The sequence below is a fragment of the Rana temporaria genome, chromosome 7 (assembly GCF_905171775.1).
Source record: "Rana temporaria chromosome 7, aRanTem1.1, whole genome shotgun sequence".
NCBI classification, from domain to species: Eukaryota; Metazoa; Chordata; class Amphibia; order Anura; family Ranidae; genus Rana; species Rana temporaria.
In genome coordinates, this window is record NC_053495.1 from 93,010,318 (window position 1) to 93,032,194 (window position 21,877).

Here is a 21,877-nt window from a genome sequence, read left to right on the forward strand (position 1 = left end):
TAAAGTTTGATTTTTAAAGGTTTACAATCCAACTCAAGGCCCCCAAATGACTGCAGGCCTTGCCCATGTCTTGCATTTTTTCCCTGCAAGGGGAAAGAACATGAGCTTGTCCAGATACAGGATTACTGCAATTCCCTAAAGTCGGAGAGGGGTGAGGGCTTCTGCCATTACCTTTGTAAAAATTTGTGGGGTGGATGAAAGACCAAAAGGGAGTGCCTTAAATTGTAAATGCATCACCTCTTTCCCCATATTTACTGACAGCCTGAGGAATTTTTGGGACTGAGAGGCTATAGGAATATGCAGGTATGCATATCTTAAGTCAACCTCCCCTTAGCAGCAAAGTTTGGCTGTTCCTCACCCAGTTTCAAGCCGCCTATACAGCATTTGTTTGTTTCAGGTACTGACTGTTCCAACTTTCTTATGAAATTGAAGATCATTGGCACCTGCTTGGTAAATAAGGTTAATCATACACCTGCACAAAGTCATGGATTGTGTAGTCAGGTGTAAGAAGGGTACTCGCACCAAATATTGATTTGATTTTCTTCTGTTCATTTACTTTGCATTTTGTAAAATTATAGAAACAATTATAATATAACGTTTTTAAAGCATTCTCACTTTACAGGATTCCTTCACACCTGCCTAAAACTTTTGCACAGTGCTGATGTGTGTTTGTTAAGCCATAACACCTCTGATGAATATACAGGCAGCTCCCTAAAAAAAGAACACAAGGACAGTAGGGTCTATTTTTATTTGTATTGTCAGACAACAAAGCATCAAATTACATACGTGGCCTATAGCATTGCTATACAAAACATATAACAAAGACCAATAGCTAAATGTACAGTCTCAGCAATAACCGCTGTAGAGACCAATGTAATGGACTCTAAAAATAAGCCAGGTAGCCTTATTTAACCCAAGCCAAGCTGGGTCTATCTGAGACTGTTCTACCTAATGATATAATAACCAAACCTTGCTGTGTTGCCTTACTAATTCAAAGAAAGCATAAAAGGCACAAACATCTAAAACTGGTCTTTAAAAACGTTTTTTTTTTTACCACTTAAGGACCGGAAGGATTTGCCCCCTTAAAGCGGATCTCCGCCGTAAAGAAAGTATTAAAAGCCAGCAGCTACAAATACTGCAGCTGCTGACTTTTAATATTATGACACTTACCTGTCCAGGAGTCCAGCGCCGTCGGCAGCAGAGGACGAGCGATCGCTCATCACTCTGCTGCCCCCACTGCCATCCTCTGTGAGGGAACCAGGAAGTGAAGCATTGCGGCTTCACTGCCCGGTTCCCTACGGCGCATGTGGGAGTCGTGTGCGCCGTGCTCACTGGTCCCCGCTGTGTTTCCCAGAACACAATGGGGAGGACGGGATCTGATGTCCTGCCCGCAGTCTACTTGCAGACTGTGTGGCCGGAAGTGTCTTTAGACAGGTATCTGCACCCCCCCCCCCTGAAACCCTGAAAGGTGTCAAATGTGACACCTGAGGGGGGAGGGTTCCGATGAGCGGAAGTTCCACTTTAGGGTGGAGCTCCGCTTTAATGATCAGGCCATTTTTTGCAAAACGGCACTGCGTCGCTTAAAATGACAATTGCCCAGTGCGACGTTGTACCCAAACAAAATTGACGTCCCTTTTTCCCCCCACAAATAGAGCTTTATTTTATTGTGGTATATGATCACCTCTGCGATTTTTTTTTTTTTGCGCTATAAAAAAAAAAAAATATATATTTTTAACTTTTTGCTATAATGAATATCCCCCAAAAAAAAATTGTAAAAAAAATTTCTTCAGCAATTTAGGCCAAAATGTATTCTTATTTTTGGGGGGAAAAAATCGCAATAAACGAATATGGATTGGTTTGCGCAAAAGTTATAGCGTCTCAAACTAGGGGATAGATTTATGGCATTATTTTTTTTCTACTATTAATGGTGGAGATCTGAGTTTTGTAGCGGGCCTGTGACGTTGCGGCGGACAGATCGGACACTTTTTTGGGACTACTGACATTTATACAGCGATCAGTGTTATAAAAATGTACTGATTACTGTGTATATGTCACTGGCAGGGAAGGGGTTAACACTAGGGGACGATCAAGAGGTTAATGGTGTTCCCTCATGTGTGTTTCTAACTGTGGGCAGGCGCATGCGTGCGTGCCTGCTATGGCTCTTAAAAGGCGCCGACATACTAGTACGTCAATTTGCGAAAACGACCCGACCTGCCGCTGTGTTTTTGTCTAGATGTGTTCCAGCCATCCCAAGGATGCTTAGAGAGCAGCAGTACCCTTGTGGCTTGTCTTTCAAAAAGACTTGTTACAAACTGGAGAATCATATTAATTGCTGATCAGCGCATCTGCTAGTTTTTTTTGTGTGTGTCCTTGTCTTGGAAGTATGATATCAAAAAAACAATCTGCAGCTGCTACCACCTCCTACACTCTTGTGTAACAAGTTATTTATAAAAATGATGTATCGCTTTCTGTATCAATATTATAAACACATGTGCAAACCAAAATTTTTAATTAAATATTGAAACACTTTGTCCCACACCTGTACTTATGACAATCTCACTACAAATGCATGTGTACAACCACAATCATTATAAACGCATTTGCAAACCAAAATATGAAAAAAAGTGAATTTTTACAGACAGTTTCAAATGTCACGGTACATTCTGTGTCCTCCTTTATAAGGAACTCCCAAGAATGTTAATCAAATTATTGGTACACCCTTCAGATGAACATCTGGAAGAGATTAGAAATCTACAATTTTTGTCTAAAAAAAGGACACACAGTGCATTTAACCATACATATTATGTAGGGTCCTACTAGTAAGGTGAGAGCACATCTGATGGGGAAATCAGCACATATGAGGATTAATAATCTTGGAAGTTCCCTATAAAGAAAGACACTGGGTGTTTTGAGATTTCAATTGGACTGGGAGTTTAGTGTTTTCACACAGATTTTGAAATTAAGACTCTAAATTTGTATTTAATTTACATGCACTTATGATACAACTTTTGACGTTTTTAGGTCATATTATGGGTATAGTGCGAAAGAACACATGAGAGAGTGTGGGATTAAGTATTTCACAAATTTATTTTTATATTTTGCTTTGCACATGCGTTTATAATTATTATGGTTGTACACATGCATTATAGTGAGATTGACTCTATAAGAGCAGGCGTGGGACAAAGTGTTTTTTTTTTTTTAATTTTGGTTTGCACATGTATTTATAATATTGATACATCAAGCGCTACACCATTTTATAAAAAAGTAAATCTACCTATCCCACCACCACCTCTCTCACTGTTTTTAAGTTTAGAACAGGAGTATGCCTAAAAGGCTTAAAAATATTTTCTAAGTGATGCAGCCTCTCTTTCCATGTCTTCTTCTGTTCTCCATTTGTCTGGGCAGTCCTCTCTTTCCTTGTCATGTTCCTGCAAAATTTCATAAACGTTATCATTTCTTTCAAAATCTCCAGGTTTTCTGGGTAGAATGTGCACATGAACATGATTGACAGTCTGTCCAGCATCTGGACCATCCTGGATTGAAATGGTTAAGGAGGTGCCACCAAAGTGGGTCTCCACGACATTCGAAACTCTTTGTACCGAGTTAAAAAGGTCACGAATTTCTTCAGGCCACAGGTCCCTAAAACGTTCTGCAGGTCGTAGGGGACAAACCAGTACATGTCCAGGTACTACTGGCTTTCTATTCACAAAGGCAAAGGACAATTCAGTCTTCAAGAAGATAACCGATGGTTTAATGAGATGTTTACCAAACCCCAAGGACATTATATTTCAGTTTTTAAAGTGTATCTGTTTTTGCAATGTGGTGAAGAAGCACAGTTGATATTTCCAGATACACAATTAAGTTTTAGCAATTCAAAATCTGCAAAACAAAAATAATTATTAGCAGATATATTCATATCACAAACATTAAGCTAAACCTTTTTTTTTTTATGTATAAATGCACAAACTAGTTATAAATGTCACCCATCATACACTGCATCGTTTCCTAAGGCAGCCCATAAATAATTAGATTTTCTTTCCTTTCACCACAGTGTTGAGTTGGGGGGGGGGGGGGTGCTGGGAGCCTTACGGGGCAGAAGAACACAATGACTACTGCTAGCGGATATAGCCGGCACCAGTAAATTGAATGTGAAAGAAAATGACTGGCTGCTTGTACCCAATTTGATACTTCAGCCTGCTCATATATGTATTCGTCCGGTCCCTGCTGAACATCAATCCATGTATGGCAGCCTTAAGTCAGAAATTTTGCATGGATAGCCTAATCTGAGTTTTAGCACATTTTCTTTCTGCCTCAACATCCTTAACTACAGTACTTAACGACCGCCGCATGTAAATATACGTCAGCAGAATGGCACGTACAGGCAGATGGACGTGCCGGTACATCCCTGCCTAGACGTGGGTCAGGGGTCCGATCGGGACCCCCCCCCCGGTACATGCGGCAGTCGGTAATCGTCTGGGAGCGATCCGGGATGAGGGGGCGGTTATTCGTTTCTAGCCACCCCCTCGCGATCGCTCCCAGCGAATCATCAGCCGCCTCTGTCCGCCCTGCCTCTATAAGTGTAAACACAGGCAGGGGGAAGTGATGTCATCTCTCCTCGCGGCGGTCTTTTTGACCGACGCTGAGGAGAGAGAAGACATCAGAACTGTGAGTTGCACTTAACAGTACACTGACACAGTCACACATAGGCACACAACACCCCCTGATCACCCCCCCTGTCACAGTGTCACTGATTGCAGTGATCATTTATTTTCTGATCACTGCATTTAGTGTCATTTGTGACAGAAAAAAGTGTTAGGGCAGTTAGCTTTAGGTCCAGGGTAGCCCCCTACCCCCCTAATAAAGGTTTAACCCCTTTATCACCGCCCTAGTTAAAAGCTGTGTAAATTCCAGAAAATGTACCCTAGTTTGTAGACGCTATAACTTTTGTGAAAACCAATAAATATACGCTTATTGCGATTTTTTTTTACTAAAGACATGTGGCTGAATACATTTTGGCCTAAATGTTTGACTAAAATTTAGTTTATTCGATATTTTTTACTTTTTGTTATAAGAAAAATAATTTTTTTAAAAAATTTACGGTCTTTTTCCATTTATATCGCAAAAAAAATTAAAATTGCAGAGGCAATCAAATACCATCAAAAGAAAGCTCTATTTGTGGGAAGAAAAGGACGCAAATTTCGTTTTGGTACAACATTGCATGACCGCGCAATTACCAGTTAAAGCAGCGCAGGGCCAAATTGTATATTGGTCCGGGGCTTAAGTGGTTAAGGACCAAGGCTGTTTTTGAGATCTGTTGTTTACAAGTAAAAAAAAAATATTTGTTGCTAGAAAATTACGTAGAACCACCAAACACACATATATATATATATATATATATATATATAATTTCAGATCCCCTAGGTCTTGCAAACGATTTTTTTGGGAAAAAAATACACTTTGTGAATTGGAAAATAAGAAAACAGTAGAGTTAGCCTAATTTTTTTTTATGTGAAAGATAATGTTAATATTACGCCAAGTAAATTGATACCTAACATGTCATGCTTCAAATTTGCACCTACTCGTGGAATGGTGACAAACTTTGAGCCTTAAAAGTCTCCATAGGCAATGTTTAAAAAATTCTTCAGGTTACCAGTTTTAAGTTACAGAGGTCTTTTGCAAGAATTATTTCTCTCAATCTAACGATCATGGCGATAACTCACATGTGTGATTTGAGCACCATTTTCATATGCGGGCACGACTTACGTATGCGTTCGCTTCTGCACGCGGGCTCAGCGGGACAAAGCGATTAAAAAAAAATATATATATATACAGTACAGACCAAAAGTTTGGACACACCTTCTCATTCAAAGAGTTTTCTTTATTTTCATGACTATGAAAATTGTAGATTCACACTGAAGGCATCAAAACTATGAATTAACACATGTGGAATTATACATAACAAAAAAGTGTGTAACAACTGAAAATATATTTCATATTCTAGGTTCTTCAAAGTAGCCACCTTTTGCAGCAGACACATCTCTAGAACTGTTAAGAGGAGACTGTGTGAATCAGGCTTTCATGGTAGAATATCTGCTAGGAAACCACTGCTAAAGAAAGGCAACAAGCAGAAGAGACGTGTCTGGACTAAAGAACACAAGGAATGGACATTAGACCAGTGGAAATCTGTGCTTTGGTCTGATGAGTCCAAACTTGAGATCTTTGGTTCCAACCCCCGTGTCTTTGTGCGACGCAGAAAAGGTGAACGGATGGACTCTACATGCCTGGTTCCCACCTCCTGGAGGAGGAGGTGTGTTGGTGTGGGGGTGCTTTGCTGGTGACACTGTTGGGGATTTATTCAAAATTGAAGGCATACTGAACCAGCATGGCTACCACAGCATCTTGCAGCGGCATGCTATTCCATCCGGTTTGCGTTTAGTTGGACCATCATTTATTTTTCAACAGGACAATGACCCCAAACACACCTCCAGGCTGTGTAAGGGCTATTTGACCAAGAAGGAGAGTGATGGGGTGCTGCGCCAGGAGACTACCTCTTGAAGTTCATTAAGAGAATGCCAAGAGTGTGCCAAGCAGTAATCAAAGCAAAAGGTGGCTACTTTGAAGAACCTAGAATATGAAATATATTTTCAGTTGTTTCACACTTTTTTGTTATGTATAATTCCACATGTGTTAATTCATAGTTTTGATGCCTTCAGTGTGAATCTACAATTTTCATAGTCATGAAAATAAAGAAAACTCTTTGAATGAGAAGGTGTGTCCAAACTTTTGGTCTGTACTGTATACTTATTTTACCTTTTATTATTTTATTTAGCATGACAGGACCTCTTTAATGTGAGATCTGGTGTAAAAAAAAAAAAAGACCTCAGATCTCACATTTACACTTAAGGTGGTTGTAAACTCTTACATACTACTTTTACCTACAGGTAAGCCTATAATAAGTGACGTAGATAAGGAGGGTTGGGGATTCAAACCCCCCCAGAGCATCAGTGCAGATTGTAGAAGTAGCAGCTATGTGTGCCCTAACTAGTGGCGCCGATCGCGCCGCCATCGCCGCACTCGGCACTGCCTGAGTCTGGAATGCTATTACCCCACCTGACCACCGTGGCACGCTGGCCGGGCTCGACTTAGGCTGAGGGAGGCTCTGTCAGCAGGGAGGGAAGAGGCGGGGCCGTGAGCTCCGCTGATGCTCTGAGCCTGCCCTGGTCCATGCAGCTTGTATCTGCTTTCTGGTTCGAAGCAAAGAAACTGAGTGGGAGCGCCTCTCACGGACTGCTGGGAGCCCTGCCACCAGACTGCTGAGAGCCCCGCCCCAGGCTGCAGAGAACCCCACCCCACAGCCGCTGAGAGCCCAACCCCTGGACTGCTGAGAGCCCCGCCCCCGGACTGCTGAGAGTGGGAGGTGAGTCCGGCTAGCGAGGTAGGTGTTTCTGCCCATATACACAGCCTGCAGCCTCACTGTTATGCTAAACCCTCCCTTACATTGTCATTTACCCCCCCCCTGTATAGCTGTGCATTGCTGAGAGGTAAAATTGTAAAAAGCTACTTGATCATCTCGTGTAGTATGCTGCATCCGCCGGTCACTGGTTATCTCCTGTAATCCATCCGCGGTCTCTGGTTGTCTCCTGCAATCCATCCACAGTCTCTGTTTGTCTCCTGCAATCCATCCGCAGTCTCTGGTTGTCTCCTGTAATTCATCCGCAGCCCCTGGTTGTCTCCTGTAATCCATCCGCAGTCTCTGGTTGTCTCCTGTAATTCATCCGCAGCCCCTGGTTGTCTCCTGTAATCCATCCGTAGTCTCTGGTTGTCTCCTGTAATCTATCTGCAGTCTCTGGTTATCTTCTGTAATCCATCCGCAGTCTCTGCTTTTCTGTACATTTGGCTTGTGGCAACTGTGACATCAATGGGAAAGTTCAACAGGGATGCCGCCTGTGAAACTTGACATGTCGGGTTGCGGCACCGTGAAGCCAAGCATCTATTCCAGGGCAATGTGTAGTCAATGATGCAGCTACTTTATTCATTCAGAGGTAGGTGGTAAAGGGCTGGTTCTGTTTAATCATGCAACTTTATCAGAAATCGCACAATTCAAATTTCAGGTGTGGTTTGGAAGACATCAGTGCAGCTTCATGTACAGATGCCTATGCAAGTAACACCTGAAATCACCAAAAGTAGTGAAGGAAATACTTTTTCAGATCGGAATGGAATTTGAATATGGCCATAGCTGGCAATAGGGTGCGACTTGTAATGCGATTGGACAGGTCAACAAGTTGCTCCAATGTGAATGGGGGCTTAGGCAATCTGGTCATGCCCACTACTCTCCCGGCATGCTTAACAGAATCTTTTTTCCATCGGTATCCCAGGAGGGCTGATATTTTGTCACGCTGCTGTAAACTCTAGCAACCAATCAGTGAGTAGCTATGATAAGCAGTAATCTATAGCTACCAATCAGTGAGCAGTAACCTCTAGCAACCAATCAGTGAGCAGTAATAATGTGCAGTAACCTATATCAACCAATCAGTGAGCAGTAATGATGTGCAGTAACCTCTAGCAACTAATCAGTGAGCTGTAACATATGCTGTAACCTCTGTCAACCAATCAGAAAGCAGAAATGATTTGCTGTAATCTCTAGCAAATAATCAGTGAGCCGTAATGTGTGCTGCAACCTCTGACAACCAATCACAATCACTGCCTGATCTGCCGCAGTAAACTAATTAAAAAAATGTTTACCCCGGGTTCATTTTATTAAAGAGGGCCTTGGCTCTCACTGCTCCGCACCTCGGTGCCTCTAGGCTTCTTTATATCAGATTCTTGACTTGTCCAGTTGCAGCCACCAGGATAGGAGGCAGAACTGAGCAGAATGGGAGCTGCCAGCCCCTACCCGCCCACCAATCCTCTATTTCCATTGGTTCCACATCCTTGCAATGCCACTTGACTGCCGCTTGGGTGAGGAGCTGGACCCCTGTTAGCCATCAGCCTGCCACGTGGATGTGGATATGGCTGCTGCTGCTGTCCATTGACCCACCCAGTCCATCCCGGGTTATTAGGTGTGTCCCTCTTTCCCTTGTGTCCTCCTTAGTCAGGCTTAGAACTGCAGTGCTGCAGAATTTATTCCAGTCATTCTACTAGGTATCTGAGATTGTGGCAACTGCTGGCAAAGTTGGTGATTGAGGCGCTGGACCGAGTCTTCCATAATTGCTGTTGTGTTATCCTGTTAGGCGATTTTGGGATCATGGGCAGCAGTGCCGGCCCAAGACATTGTGCTGCCTGGGACCAAGAATAAAATGCTGCGCCCCCCCCCAGAAAAAAATCACACCAAACAAAAGGCCCCCACATTCATTATTTTATATCATAATAACTAAAGGGGACCCGTCATGGCTCTATACATGTATAAAGAGGACCTGTCATTGCTCTATACATGTATAGGAGTATAAAGAGGACCTGTCATGGCTCTATACATGTATATAGAGGACCTGTCATTACTCTTTATATGTAAAGGAATATCAAGAGGACCTGTCATGGCTCTATAAATGTATATAGGACTATAAAGAGTACTTGACATGGCTCTATACATGTATAAAGGAGTATAACAAGGGCCTGTCATGGCTCTATAGAGGGCCTGTCATGGCTCTATACATGTATATAGAGGACCTGTCATTACTCTTTACATGTAAAGGAATATAAAGAGGACCTGCCATGGCTCTATAAATGTATATAGGAGTATAACGAGGGCCTGTCATGGCTCTATAGATGTATAAAGAGGGCCTGTCATGGCTCTGTACATGCATATAGGCGTATAAAAGGACCTGCCATGGCTCTATACATGTATCCAGGAGTATAAAGGGACCTGTGAATTGCCGGCAGCCACAATGTCTTTTGCGCAAACTAATCAATGTACGCTAATTGTGTTGTTTTTTTTTTGTACCAAAAATATGTAGAATACATATTGGCCTAAACTGAAGAAAATTGTTTATTTTTCTAAATTTTGGGGATATTTATTATAGCAATAAGTAAAAAAATATATAGATTTATAGCACAAAAAATAAAAAATGCAGAGGTGATCAAATATCACCAAAAGAAAGCTCTATTTGTGGGAAAAAAAGGACATCAATTTTATTTGGGGAGCGGAACAGGCTGGTGGGCATCAGTATGCTGCCCCCCTAAAAGTGCTGCCTGGTACCCATGGTACCACCCGGTCCCATCATAGGGCCGGCCCTGATGGGCAGAATATTGCTGCGATTCCGGCCGCCACAGCGACAGATTCCAAATCACACTGGCAATCACAATGCTGGCAAAATATACTAAAACCATTATAAGCAGATAAAAACACAGCAAATTTTACAAAATTCCTACTAAATATAACTTAACCTGCATTGAGTGAATACATATTTGTAACTTTTGAATTGCGCTTTTTTTGTGAAATGGTGAAAATTGAACAGACGCAAAAGTGTAAATATCCACATTACTCAAAAAATCTGAAGGTTTTCATTTTTACCTTACAGCTTTCAAAATTTGTGAAGGACCCCCAAAAAACATATATTTTCTGAAAGCATATGACAAAAAGAAGGTGCTACTGATTTTTTCGACCCCGCTGTATTTGCGCAAATGTTTAAAACAATTACACTAAAACCATTAGCAGATAAAAACACAGCTAATTTTACAAAATTCTTGCTAAATTCCTACTAAATATAAAAGTTTATCCTGTATGGAGTTAATAATTAATATTTATAAAACTTAAATTGCGCCTTTTTGCAAAATGGTGAAAATCGAACGTACCCAAAAAGTTTTCTAAAAACCTGGAGGTTTTCATTTTTCACTTACAGCTTTCAGAATTTGAAAAATTCCCTCAAACTAGACATTTTGTAAAAGCACATGGCCAAAAAAAATAAAAAAAAAAGTGCTACAGATTTTTTGTGCCCCGCAATAGTTGTGCAAATGTTCGTCATTTCGCAATTTTCACAAAAAAATACACCAAAATCATTAATATTGCACATAAACACAACATAACGCACAAAATTCCTGCTAAATTAGTACTAATACCTCATTCACATGTGGCATACTAAAGTGTAAGCCCATGGAGGGCCATGTTTTCTTGCACAGGGATGCACAAGTGTTCCATGCATCCCCGTACAGGCAGTCCCATTTATGTCAATTGGGATGCAACGGCTGCACAGGCATAGCTGCTGTTCCCAATCTGACATCCGTGTGGGTACATGACCCCGAACGCAGGCAGTGTGAGCTCAGGGACATTAATGCGGACCTACATGGATGTAAAATTGGGAGCAACGGCTCTTTTCTTGCAGGTGCTTCATCCCAAATGACATCAATAGGACTGCGTGCACAGAGATGCACGGAACACCTGTGCGTCCCCATAAAGGTACGCTGTGTAAGCCCTTTGTGAACAAGGCCTTAGGCCCCTTTCATACAAGCACACTGATCAGGTCTGCCTGTCCATTTTTCAGGCGGGCCCAATCGGACCACCCATTGTTCTCTATGGAGAGTCTGATGTAAATGGGCATGTGTCCGTTTACACCTGCCTGCATCTGATCCAGTCCGCTAAAAACAGACAGATGGGGATTCCATTTCCCATCCATCTAGCAGATCAGATGGCATCTGATGGAAAATGCACAGGCGGTCCATTTCCATCTGTCCCATAGAGAATAGAGAGCTGTGTCCATGTCCGCTCTGCATCAGTGGAGCGGACACGGACCTGTCACCGGCCTGCTCAGTAGGGATCAGCAGACAAATCCCCCGCTGAGCAGGCGGATCTGCTTTTTCAGATTCTGCTCCATGTGAAAGGGGTCTTACCAGGATTGGCTGGTCCATTAGGGGCGCTAATCCATGGGATTAGAGCGTGAGGCTCTAATTGATTTGAAAAAGGTTGGACTCGGGCGCATAGCATTGCACCCCAAACCCACCCACTTGTGAGTTATGATAATAGCAAATTAATATTCGCTATCATCTTCTGGCTTCTCCTCCTGGTCAATCAGGATGGATCAGGTTGGCCAAGAGGAGAATCTGGGGTATCCGTGGAGTGGTGAGTGAGGGGTGGGCCGTCACCAGGGAGGGGTGAGTGTGGGCGGACCTGGGGGGGGGGTGTTACTATGTTTGTGATTTTCTTTTTCATTTGCTTTTTACATTTTTATTTTTAGTCATTACATTTTTTTGGGGGGTGGTGGGGTGAGTGCTGGCGGACCTGGGGGGTCTTACTATGTTTGTGTTTTTTTTTATGAAGAAATGCATCAGGGCTACTTGGTCCAATTGGGAGCCGCTCTGGGAGGTGAGCGCATAGTGTGACTAGATGGGGGTCCACGTGGTGTTAAGTCACTCATTTGTTAATGTCATTCACCGATGGATTGTGTGTGGACAGCATTGTGTGTGGATTCACAGAAGATATCACTGGATTAATGGACTTTGCCCGATTATATATATATATATATATAAATAAATGTGTGTGTGTGTGTGTGTTATAATTTTTGTACCCTCTAGAGGTCAATGGTTGCACATATTAATGTTATTTCGTTGTGACATATATAATATATTTTTTGTGTCATATGCAATACTCCCACTAGGGGTCACTATTTTATTTATTTTGTATTTACATCACATAGTATTTTTTTGGAAAAGAGGGAGCGCTTCACATATTTTTCTTTTTACACTGTACAATCTTATTGTACAATCTCTGTACGATCACCTTTAGATGGCCCAAAACGAAATAATAGGAGGACACAACATATATCCAATCACTGTGTATCCAATCAGGCAGGCTCTTGCACTACATAGCTGATGGTAGATCTAAAGGAGATTGCACATTCAGATTGTATAGTGCAGTGGTCATCAACCCTGCCCTACAGGGCCCACTAACAGGCCAGGTTTTATGTATTACCATGGGGAGATGCAGTCTAGAATACTGCAATCACTGAGCAGCAAATGATATCACCTGTGATGTATTTCAGTTATCTTGCAAACCTGGCCTGTTAGTGGGCACTGTATGGCAGGGTTGATGACCACTGGTATAGTGTTTGGTAAGCTTTACAGAACCCAGGACATGCTTCTCCTATATTCAATACTACAGCTCCGATCCACATAGGCTGTTATCTTACTGCTCAGCTCCTGCACACTCTGCCAAATGAACATCTTTGACTGTGTATTTAGTGAGAATGGTGATCACTGATTGCATTGGAACAAAAATTAATCGCAGAGGTGGGTGGGAGTGATCTTCTGGAAGGGGAAGGGCAGATGCAGGGTGTGTTAATGAGGTCACCTGGTGAACTTCTTCCTGTCTCTTAAAATGTCCTAAAGTCAGTGCAGGAAGTAATGACGTTTTTTTAATACAATAACTGACTCTGAGGTAAGGGCTGTGTAGGATAAATAGAAAGCTTTTTTTATCTTTGCAAAAGAAGTACATTAATGCTACAGTGTATATAAAAAGTCTACACATCCCTGTTAAAATGTCAGGTTTCTGTGCTGTAAAAAATGAGACAAAGATAACTAAATTTCAGAACATCTTGACGTGGCAATATTTGACCACTCTTCCTTGCAAAAACACTCCAAATCAGTCAGAATGCGAGGGAAACTCCTGTGCAGAGTCCTCTTCAGATCACCCCACAGATTTTCAATTAGATTCAGGTCTGGACTCTGGCTGGGCCATTCCAAAACGTTAATCTTCTTCCGGTGAAGCCATTCCTTTGTTGATACGGACGTATACTTTGGGTCGTTTTCATGCTGAAAGATGAAGTTCCTCTTCATGTTCAGCTTTCTAGTAGAAGCCTGAAGGTTTTGTTCCAATATTGACTGGTATTTGGAACTCACGGGATCACGACGCCTATGCATGGACCTCTGTTACCTGCTGGTCTCTTTCCTTGGCTGCTCCAACTTTGATATGATCAGACACTGTCTTACTTACTGACAGATTCATTTTTCTGTCGGTAGTTGTTGATATGGTTACCTTCCCTCCACTGTCTGGCCAACTGGCAATCTGCTATTTGGAGTTCATTCCAGTCCAAGGTCTTTATTTATTTATTTATATACACTGATTACCAACAGTTTGTGCTATAGTTCTACCTTCGTACCTTTAGACACAACGAGTACCTACCACATGCCCGGGAGGCTGGTTAGGTCAAAAATGTTGTACATTTCTTACCATACAATCAGTGGTTGGATCGACTCTTTGAGATTCGATTGATCCACCTTTATGCTCCTGATGAAGCGTCCTGTACGCGAAACATGTCGAGAGTAAAAGCAAGATCTACTATTATGCATATTGGATTCAGCTTCAAACACTAAGGTCTCGTACACACGGCCGAGGAACTCGACGTGCCAAACACGTCGAGTTCCTCGGCGAGTTCAGCCCTGAAGCCGCCGAGGAGCTCGGCGGGCCGAGAGCTCCCATAGAACAACGAGAAAATAGAGAACATGTTCTCTATTTTCTCGACGAGTTCCTCGGCGGCTCCATCGGGCCGAAAGTGTACACACGACAGAGTTTCTCGGCAGAATCCGGCTCTGACCGAGTTTCTCGCTGAATTCTGCCAAGAAACACTGTCGTGTGTACGAGGCCTAAGAGTTCTATACCTTTTTGACGCTATGTGCTTTTATGCCATGAATGTATCTGTATTAGGGATGCACCGATATATCGGTGCCGAAACATATCGGCCGAAAACAGCTGTTTTGGGCACATGCCGAAACAGCTTTAAAACTGCCGATATGACTAGTGGCTGCAGAGCGGTAAAACACACTGTACCTGTCTTCACACACTGCTCGCATACAGCCCCGCCTGCTCCTAACCCCACGCTATGATAAACAGAAAGCTGTTCTAATGCCGAGATGTGCTCTGTCTATCATAGCGTGGGGTTAGGAGGAGGCAGGGCTGTATGCTAGAAGCGTGTGGAAACAGTTTCAGCATACGGGCGACGGTGAGCTGCTTTTCTTTCTAGCAGCCTTCTGTCCACCCCCCCTCCTCCCCCACATACCTCTGTCCTGCTGGCTATATCTTCGGGACTCTGTCCCCCCCTCCTCCTCCCTCCGGCTGGCTATATGTTCGGGACTCTGTCCCCCCTCCTCCTTCCCCCGCTGCCTAGCCTGGCTTCTGTGTCCTGTCCCTGACGCCAATCCACTCCTGAGGTGACAGGGTTAATAAAGAGAACCTGTCACCTCCAATTGTGTAAAAAAAAAAAGTTTCAGCATACAGGCTGAATGGCTTTGGCAGTTTAAGGAGGGGGGGAAGATGTCCACAATGATGCAAGGGGTGAGCAACTAAAAAGCAAAGAATGGATGCAAATGTGGAGTTCACTATGAGTCCATATAAAATGATACAAGGGCCAGCCAACATTGTTACTTGGAAATCCTGAAGAAATTACAGTAATCTGTTCGGAGGAACCTGAATAAAAATTCAATGAATAAAATAAATAATTAAAGAATAAGAAAAATAATATTAAAAATAAGAAAATTATACAAAAAAAAAAAGTAAAATGACAAGCTTACAAAAAAAAAGTGATACAGTAATAAAAAAGAAAAAAAAAAGAAACAAAAGGCAGGCAATTGGGGGCACAGTGAGTGTATGTTTTAACATACAATTATAAAAAAAAGGGTCATTTTCGGTTTCGGTTTCGGCCTGACATTTTTTTTTATTTCGGTTTCGTTTCGGTTCTGAAATTTCCATTTCGGTGCATAAGTATAAATCTATCTCTTATTTTGTGTTAGATGCACTGATACCATATGCTGATACTGTTTAATGAAATTATGTACACAAGTTTCTATTTATGCATTTTTTACAAAATAAATATTTATAGATTTTTTACATCAACTACCTGTACTGCCAAAAGTCCAATTTATTAGTCCATTAATCTCCATTGTCACTTTCTCGGGACGTTGGTACACTAAAATTAGTGCATTCACAGTGATTAGTCGCCCTGTGATTTTATGCAAGTCTGGCAAGACCCATTTAAAAATGGTATTTGGAACTGTTTATAATTCTCTCTACCTTGACTAAAAGCAAGATGCTGCCACCACCATGCTTCAATGTGGGTATGGTGTTATTTTGGTGATGTGCAGTGTTTTCTGTAAGCCTCGGTTCACACAGAACCTATGAATCTGTAACCCTATGTGAGGGCCCTGTTTACCCGCACAGGGGTTCCATGCATCCCTGTGCACGCAGTTCCACAAACCCTAAATGGACAAAAACTTGACCCGGTACGGATTAATATGCCCTGTGTAAAGAAGTTTAGAAGGATATAGTTTGTTTGGACCAGCATGGTCCAAACTATTTAAACTTTACTAAAACCTGGAGACCCATTTTAATCCCTTCATGCTGATGCAAGGCAAATATGTGGCCTTTGGCTTGAAGAAGTTGTACTTAGGTGATGCCAGTAGGCACCATTTTTTTTTTTAGAGCCGACGGTCGGCTTTCTTGTGATAACAACTGATGCGGCTGTTATCCCAAGCAGCGGGAGGGGACACCAACATACCACGCCGCCTTCCAAGCTATGTTGTCCCACCAGGAGGCCAGAGCGACCAGCCGGCACATTTGCTGGCTGGCCGGAGACCCAAACTAAGCTGGAATCGGGTTTGTCTGGGTTTTGGATCTAGTAACCCAGAAGCGATGTCATGACATCATTTCCGGTTTACTAAAAACTTAAAGACACCAGACTTAAAAAAAATGACATTATTCAAAACAGCCAAACTTGGCGTTTTGAATGCTTTTAAGTGCAGAGGAGGGGTTTGGGGTTTTATAAAGTGTAAAAAAATAAACGCATACTTAACCACTTGAGGGCCGCCTAACGCCGATATACGTCGGTAGAATGGCACGGCTGGGCACATGCATGTACAGGTACGTTGCCCTTTAAGTGCCCAGCCGTGGGTCGCGCTCGCGACCCGGTCCGAAGCTCCGTGACTGTGGGTCCGGCGGACCCGATCGCCGCCGGTGTCCCGCAATCTGGTCACAGGAGCTGAAGAATCGGGAGAGGTGAGTGTAAACAAACCTTCCCCATTCTTCTCTGTGGCTTGTCACTGATCGTCTGTTCCCTGTTATAGGGAACGACAATTAGTGACGTCACATGTCCAGCCACGCCCTCCTACAGTAAGAATCGCTCCCTTAGGGCACACTTAACCCCTTCAGTGCCCCCTAGTGGTTAACCCCTTCACTGCCATTGTCATTTTCACAGTAATCAGTGCATTTTTATAGCACTTTTCACTGTGAAAATGACAATGGTCCCAAAAATGTGTCAGAAGTGTCCGATGTGTCCAACATAATGTGGCAGTCACAAAAAAAAAAAAAAAAATCGCTGATCGCCACCATTACTAGTACAAAAAATAATAATAATAACAATGCCATAAAACTATTCCCTATTTTGTAAACCCTATAACTTTTGCGCAAACCAATCAATAAACGCTTACTGCGATTTTTTTTTACCAAAAATATGTAGGAGAATATGTATCGGCCTAAACTGAGGGAAAAAAATGTTTTTTTATATCTTTTTCGGGTGATATTTATTATAGCAAAAAGTAAAAAATATTGAATTTTTTTCAAAATTGTCGTCCTATTTTTGTTTATAGCGCAAAAAATTAAAACCGCAGAGGTGATCAAATACTACCAAAAGAAAGCTCTATTTGTGGGGGGGGGGGGGGGAAGGACGCCAATTTTGTTTGGGAGCCACGTTGCATGACCGCGCAATTGTCAGTTAAAACGGCGCAGTGCCAAATCACAAAAAGGGGCCAGGTCCTTTACCTGCATAATGGTCCGGTCACACTGGCAAATGTAAACAATGTCCAAACCACACGTGAGGCATCGCCGTGATTGTTAAAGCCAGAGCAATAATTCTAGCACAATCCCTCCTCTATAACTCTGATAAACCTGGAGAAAACTTTAAATGCATCACCTGTGGAGATTTTTAAGTACCGTACTTTGTCGCAATTTTAAAGCGTGACATGTTAGATATCCATTTACTCGGCGTGACATCATCTTTCACATTATACAAAAATATTGGGCCAACTTTATTTTTTTTATTCTGTCTTGCAATTGAAAGACCGCTGGGCAAATACAGTGTGACATAAAATATTGTAACAATCGCCATTTAATTCTCTAGGGTCTCTGCTAAAATTTATATATATCTATATATAGACATATATATATTGGTCATGAAAAACGGTTGTGTGTATGCTCCAGACCATTTTTCTCGATGAGAAAAATGGCCGATTTTTTTTTAGAACCTGCTCTATTTTTTCTTGTCGTTCTTTTTCATGCTGTGAAAAACGGTCGTGTGTACGCTTTAACGAGGGGGAAAAAAACCTGCATGCTCAGAAGCAAGTTATGAGATGGGTAAAACTAGCGTTTGTAAAGGAGATAGCACATTTGTTTAATGCAGCGCATTCTTTTCTTCTTTATAATGCTACACTAATCATTTTCTTTTTCTGCTGATATTCTCACAGAGTTATGACAAACTTGTTTCTTTATTATTTATCCTGATCTCATGAATAATCTTTATTTTTTTGTAAGCCAGATCTCTATAAAAATAGTTTTATTACATTGTTACAATCTTTTAATGAAGATCTCCTTTTTTGGTTATTAATTGTATAATATTTTAGACCGATTTCCATATATTATTTTTTTTTTTTTCATTTGAGTGTGTCAAGTTACCACAACAACATTATTATTATTAAGTATTATTTACCCTCAAGGAGGTTAGTGTCCCTTGTTAATTTGAACATTTATTTTTAAAATGTCCCTGCCTACTCACTAGCAAACTCTCTATTTTGAATAAAAACACATGGTCAAGTTTTTACAGTAAACCAAAAATCCATTTATTCTGGCTTAAAAAAAAAAATGAAAGGTGAAGGCAAACCAAAAACACAGGTAATACAAACAAAGAAGCCAGGAAGGCAGCACTGGAGACCCTACTTGAATTTGTGCAGACAAAGATCCCCACAGCAAACAACCAAGGATGTGAATACCAAAATTGGGACCATGAGAAGAACATATCTTTAGGACCACAATTTCTTTCTTCTCTTCTTTGTAGCCTTCTCTGCAGCCTTTGTTAACCGCGTCTTCGGAGGCTGTGTCCCTGGAGGAGAGCTTGTGGCAGGAGGAGGAGGAGCAGGAGGGGCGACCTCCGCAAGGTCCGTGTAGTCAGTAAGCTTCCCCATCAAGCCCATGTTGATAACCTTCGAAATTAGGGTTTCGCTACGGAGACGTTGGCCCATGTCCATTCTTGGTAGTTTTTCTCCAATAATTGCAGCAAATGCCTCTGCAGCGGTGGGGGGCTCTCTGAGGGCCGCAGTAGACTCCCTAATTAGGGCATGGGTTTCCTCGTCCATCTGCCTAAGCCTCCTGCCCCTTTTTTGTGGAATGCAGAGGGGAGGTATCTGGGAACTGGTGTTAGGCCTGGCCACCTCCTGTGTGCCACTGGGGCTTGCCACCTCCTGTGTGCCATTGGGGCCTGCCACCTCCTGGCTCTCATTTCTCCCCCCTCATCCTTGCTATGCTCTGCCTGTGAAAAAAAAAGGGACATAGTTACATTTTTGTCTTCATCTATCACACACATTTTTCACCTCATGACAGTTGCAAATTGAATGCTAATAATTATTAAAGACAATCATTCTTGTCCCCATCATTTTTGGCCACTACTGTCTATTGATATGTAAAACACTTTTTGTTCAATCATTACATTTTTAGCAATAGTAACAACTATTTTACATCATTATACTTTTATTACAAGAAATCTTTAGCCAAATACTGTACCTGGCTCCATATGGTGAAATCATGCTCCTCCAGGAACTCAGGTTGTTCATCCAAAGAAGGCTGAGCTTGGCTGCAGGAAAGACTGGAGCTACGTCTGGGGAGAAGGATTGAAAGAGATTCCCTTGCTTCCAGATGATCATCAAGGAAGCTTAACTGACTGTAGTACCACAGACTAGGCTTATAAATTTGATCTGCAGCTACTCCTGACCTCATGGATTTCAGGACCTTATTCCGCTCAGTCCGATATGTGCCCCTAATGGTCCCAATTTTGGTATTCACATCCTTGGTTGTTGCTGTGGGGATCTGGGTCTTTACAAATTCAAGCAGGCTCTCCAGTTCTTCCTTCCTGGCTTCTTTATTTTTTATTAGCAGTGCTTTTGGTTTGCCATAAAATCTGAAGTTTCTTCCACCTTTGCAGGAACTCAGCCATAAAATCATGATCCTTGAAGACCTGCATGATATCTGCAAGTCAAAAACAAGACAAAAATACTAATGTCAGTCAAGACTCTACTAATCTTTCTGACCATATATAGGCCACAATCTCATCCCCTGATGAGTCAAGTCAAAAAAATGTTAAGTACCCTCGATCTCAACGTTCATTGCTTACGCCTTCTTTCACACACTGAACGTCATTTTTACACATGAGGATTACCTTTATATACACTGCGCATGTGTGAAGCCTTTCCCTTTCGTTATAGTACTTTCCCCGCCCCTTCTCGCTCTTCGTAGTGCAAGACAACATGGCGGAGACTCTGCAGGTGGCAACCTAAACAGAGGAGGAAAGTCAGGAGGAACCACAGACCAGATTCCGGAGATACAAGGCGACAAACATGTCATTCAAGGAGATGGTTGAAATGGTGGCAATATTGAGGGGGGAGGATTATGATGCAAAACATGGTCCATACAAAAAGCCTAATCAGGTCAAGGCCAAAATAATGGACACAGTGGTTAAAACTCGGCAAAAAAAAATTGGGGTGCGCAGATCTAAAGAACAGCTCCGCAAAAGATGGTCTGACATCAAGTTGAGGGAGCCGGACAAATACCACAAAATTAAAAAAGTTATTGGAAAAAGTAAGTAATTTTCGTGTTACTCAGATTATTATTACTAGCATGGTGCTGCATGTGCTTTTTCTTTAATGTAGTACAGTTCAAGATGCCAAGTTTCATGTTTGTGGGCACAATAATTGGTCGTAGGAATCATTGTTCATTCGCTCACTAATAATAATACGATGTTTTTGTCTGATACAGTGTTAACTAAATTTGACCATGCCAATTTATGTGAGAATATTTTTGGAACATGGTTGTGTAGATGTGTTGGTAACTATATTTAAATAATATACCATATTTTTCGGGCCATAAGGCGCACCGGATTATAAGGCGCAATATTATTGATCGACTGCTAACAGGTTTATTTTCATACATAAGCGCACCGGGTCATAAGGCGCACAAATTAAATGAAACAAAACTCTGATAAGTCAAACTTTATTCAACTCTTTCACAATAACTCTCAACATTGTTCAGTGTTACACACAAACTACAAAACAATACACTGACTTTTTTAGTTTATTCCTCTACCACAAATTCATCAAATTCTTCATCTTCAGTGTCTGAGTTTAACAGTTGGGCGATTTCGTTATCAAGCATGCCCGGATCCCTCTCATCATTATCAGAGTCAGTCTAGTTGCTGTTACTTAGCTGTTCAGTGATGATTCCGGCCTTCCTGAAAGCTCGGATGACACTGGAGACTGATACCTTCGCCCAGGCATCCACGATCCACTGGCAGATAGTGGCGTAACTTGCCCAGCGTTGCCTTCCTGTCTTGGTGAATGTGTGTTCACCTTCTGTCATCCAATGCTCCCACGCAGCTCGCAATTTAACTTTAAACGACCTGTTGACACCAATATCTAGCGGCTGAAGTTCTTTGGTTAATCCACCCGGAATAATGGCAAGCACCGAATTAGTTTTCTTCACTTGGGCTTTGACAGTATCGGTCAGATGGGCGCGCATGGAGTCACAGATCAATAGGGACGGAGATTTGTAGAAAAAGCCATCCGGTCACTTGATGTAAACCTCTCTCAGCCACTCACTCATCTTCTCCTTGTCCATCCAGCCCTTTGGGTTAGCCTTTAAAAT

General features: G+C 42.1%; 1 protein-coding gene across 3 annotated transcripts in view; it reads right to left on the minus strand.

Annotated features, from left to right (window-relative positions):
• Nucleotides 1–3,063: 3,063 nt before the first annotated feature.
• FHIT (fragile histidine triad diadenosine triphosphatase) overlaps nt 3,064–21,877 on the minus strand; it is a 68,280-nt gene continuing 49,466 nt past the window's right edge. For 2 of the 3 annotated variants that reach the window (XM_040359664.1, XM_040359663.1), the window contains one exon: nt 3,064–3,879. In XM_040359664.1, the coding sequence (XP_040215598.1) occupies nt 3,336–3,782 (447 nt within the window). In that variant the 5' untranslated portion in view covers nt 3,783–3,879 and the 3' untranslated portion in view covers nt 3,064–3,335. Of the gene's footprint in view, nt 3,880–19,012; nt 19,494–19,744; nt 20,207–21,877 lie in introns of those variants that run through there. The other variant, XM_040359662.1, reaches the window with a different exon arrangement.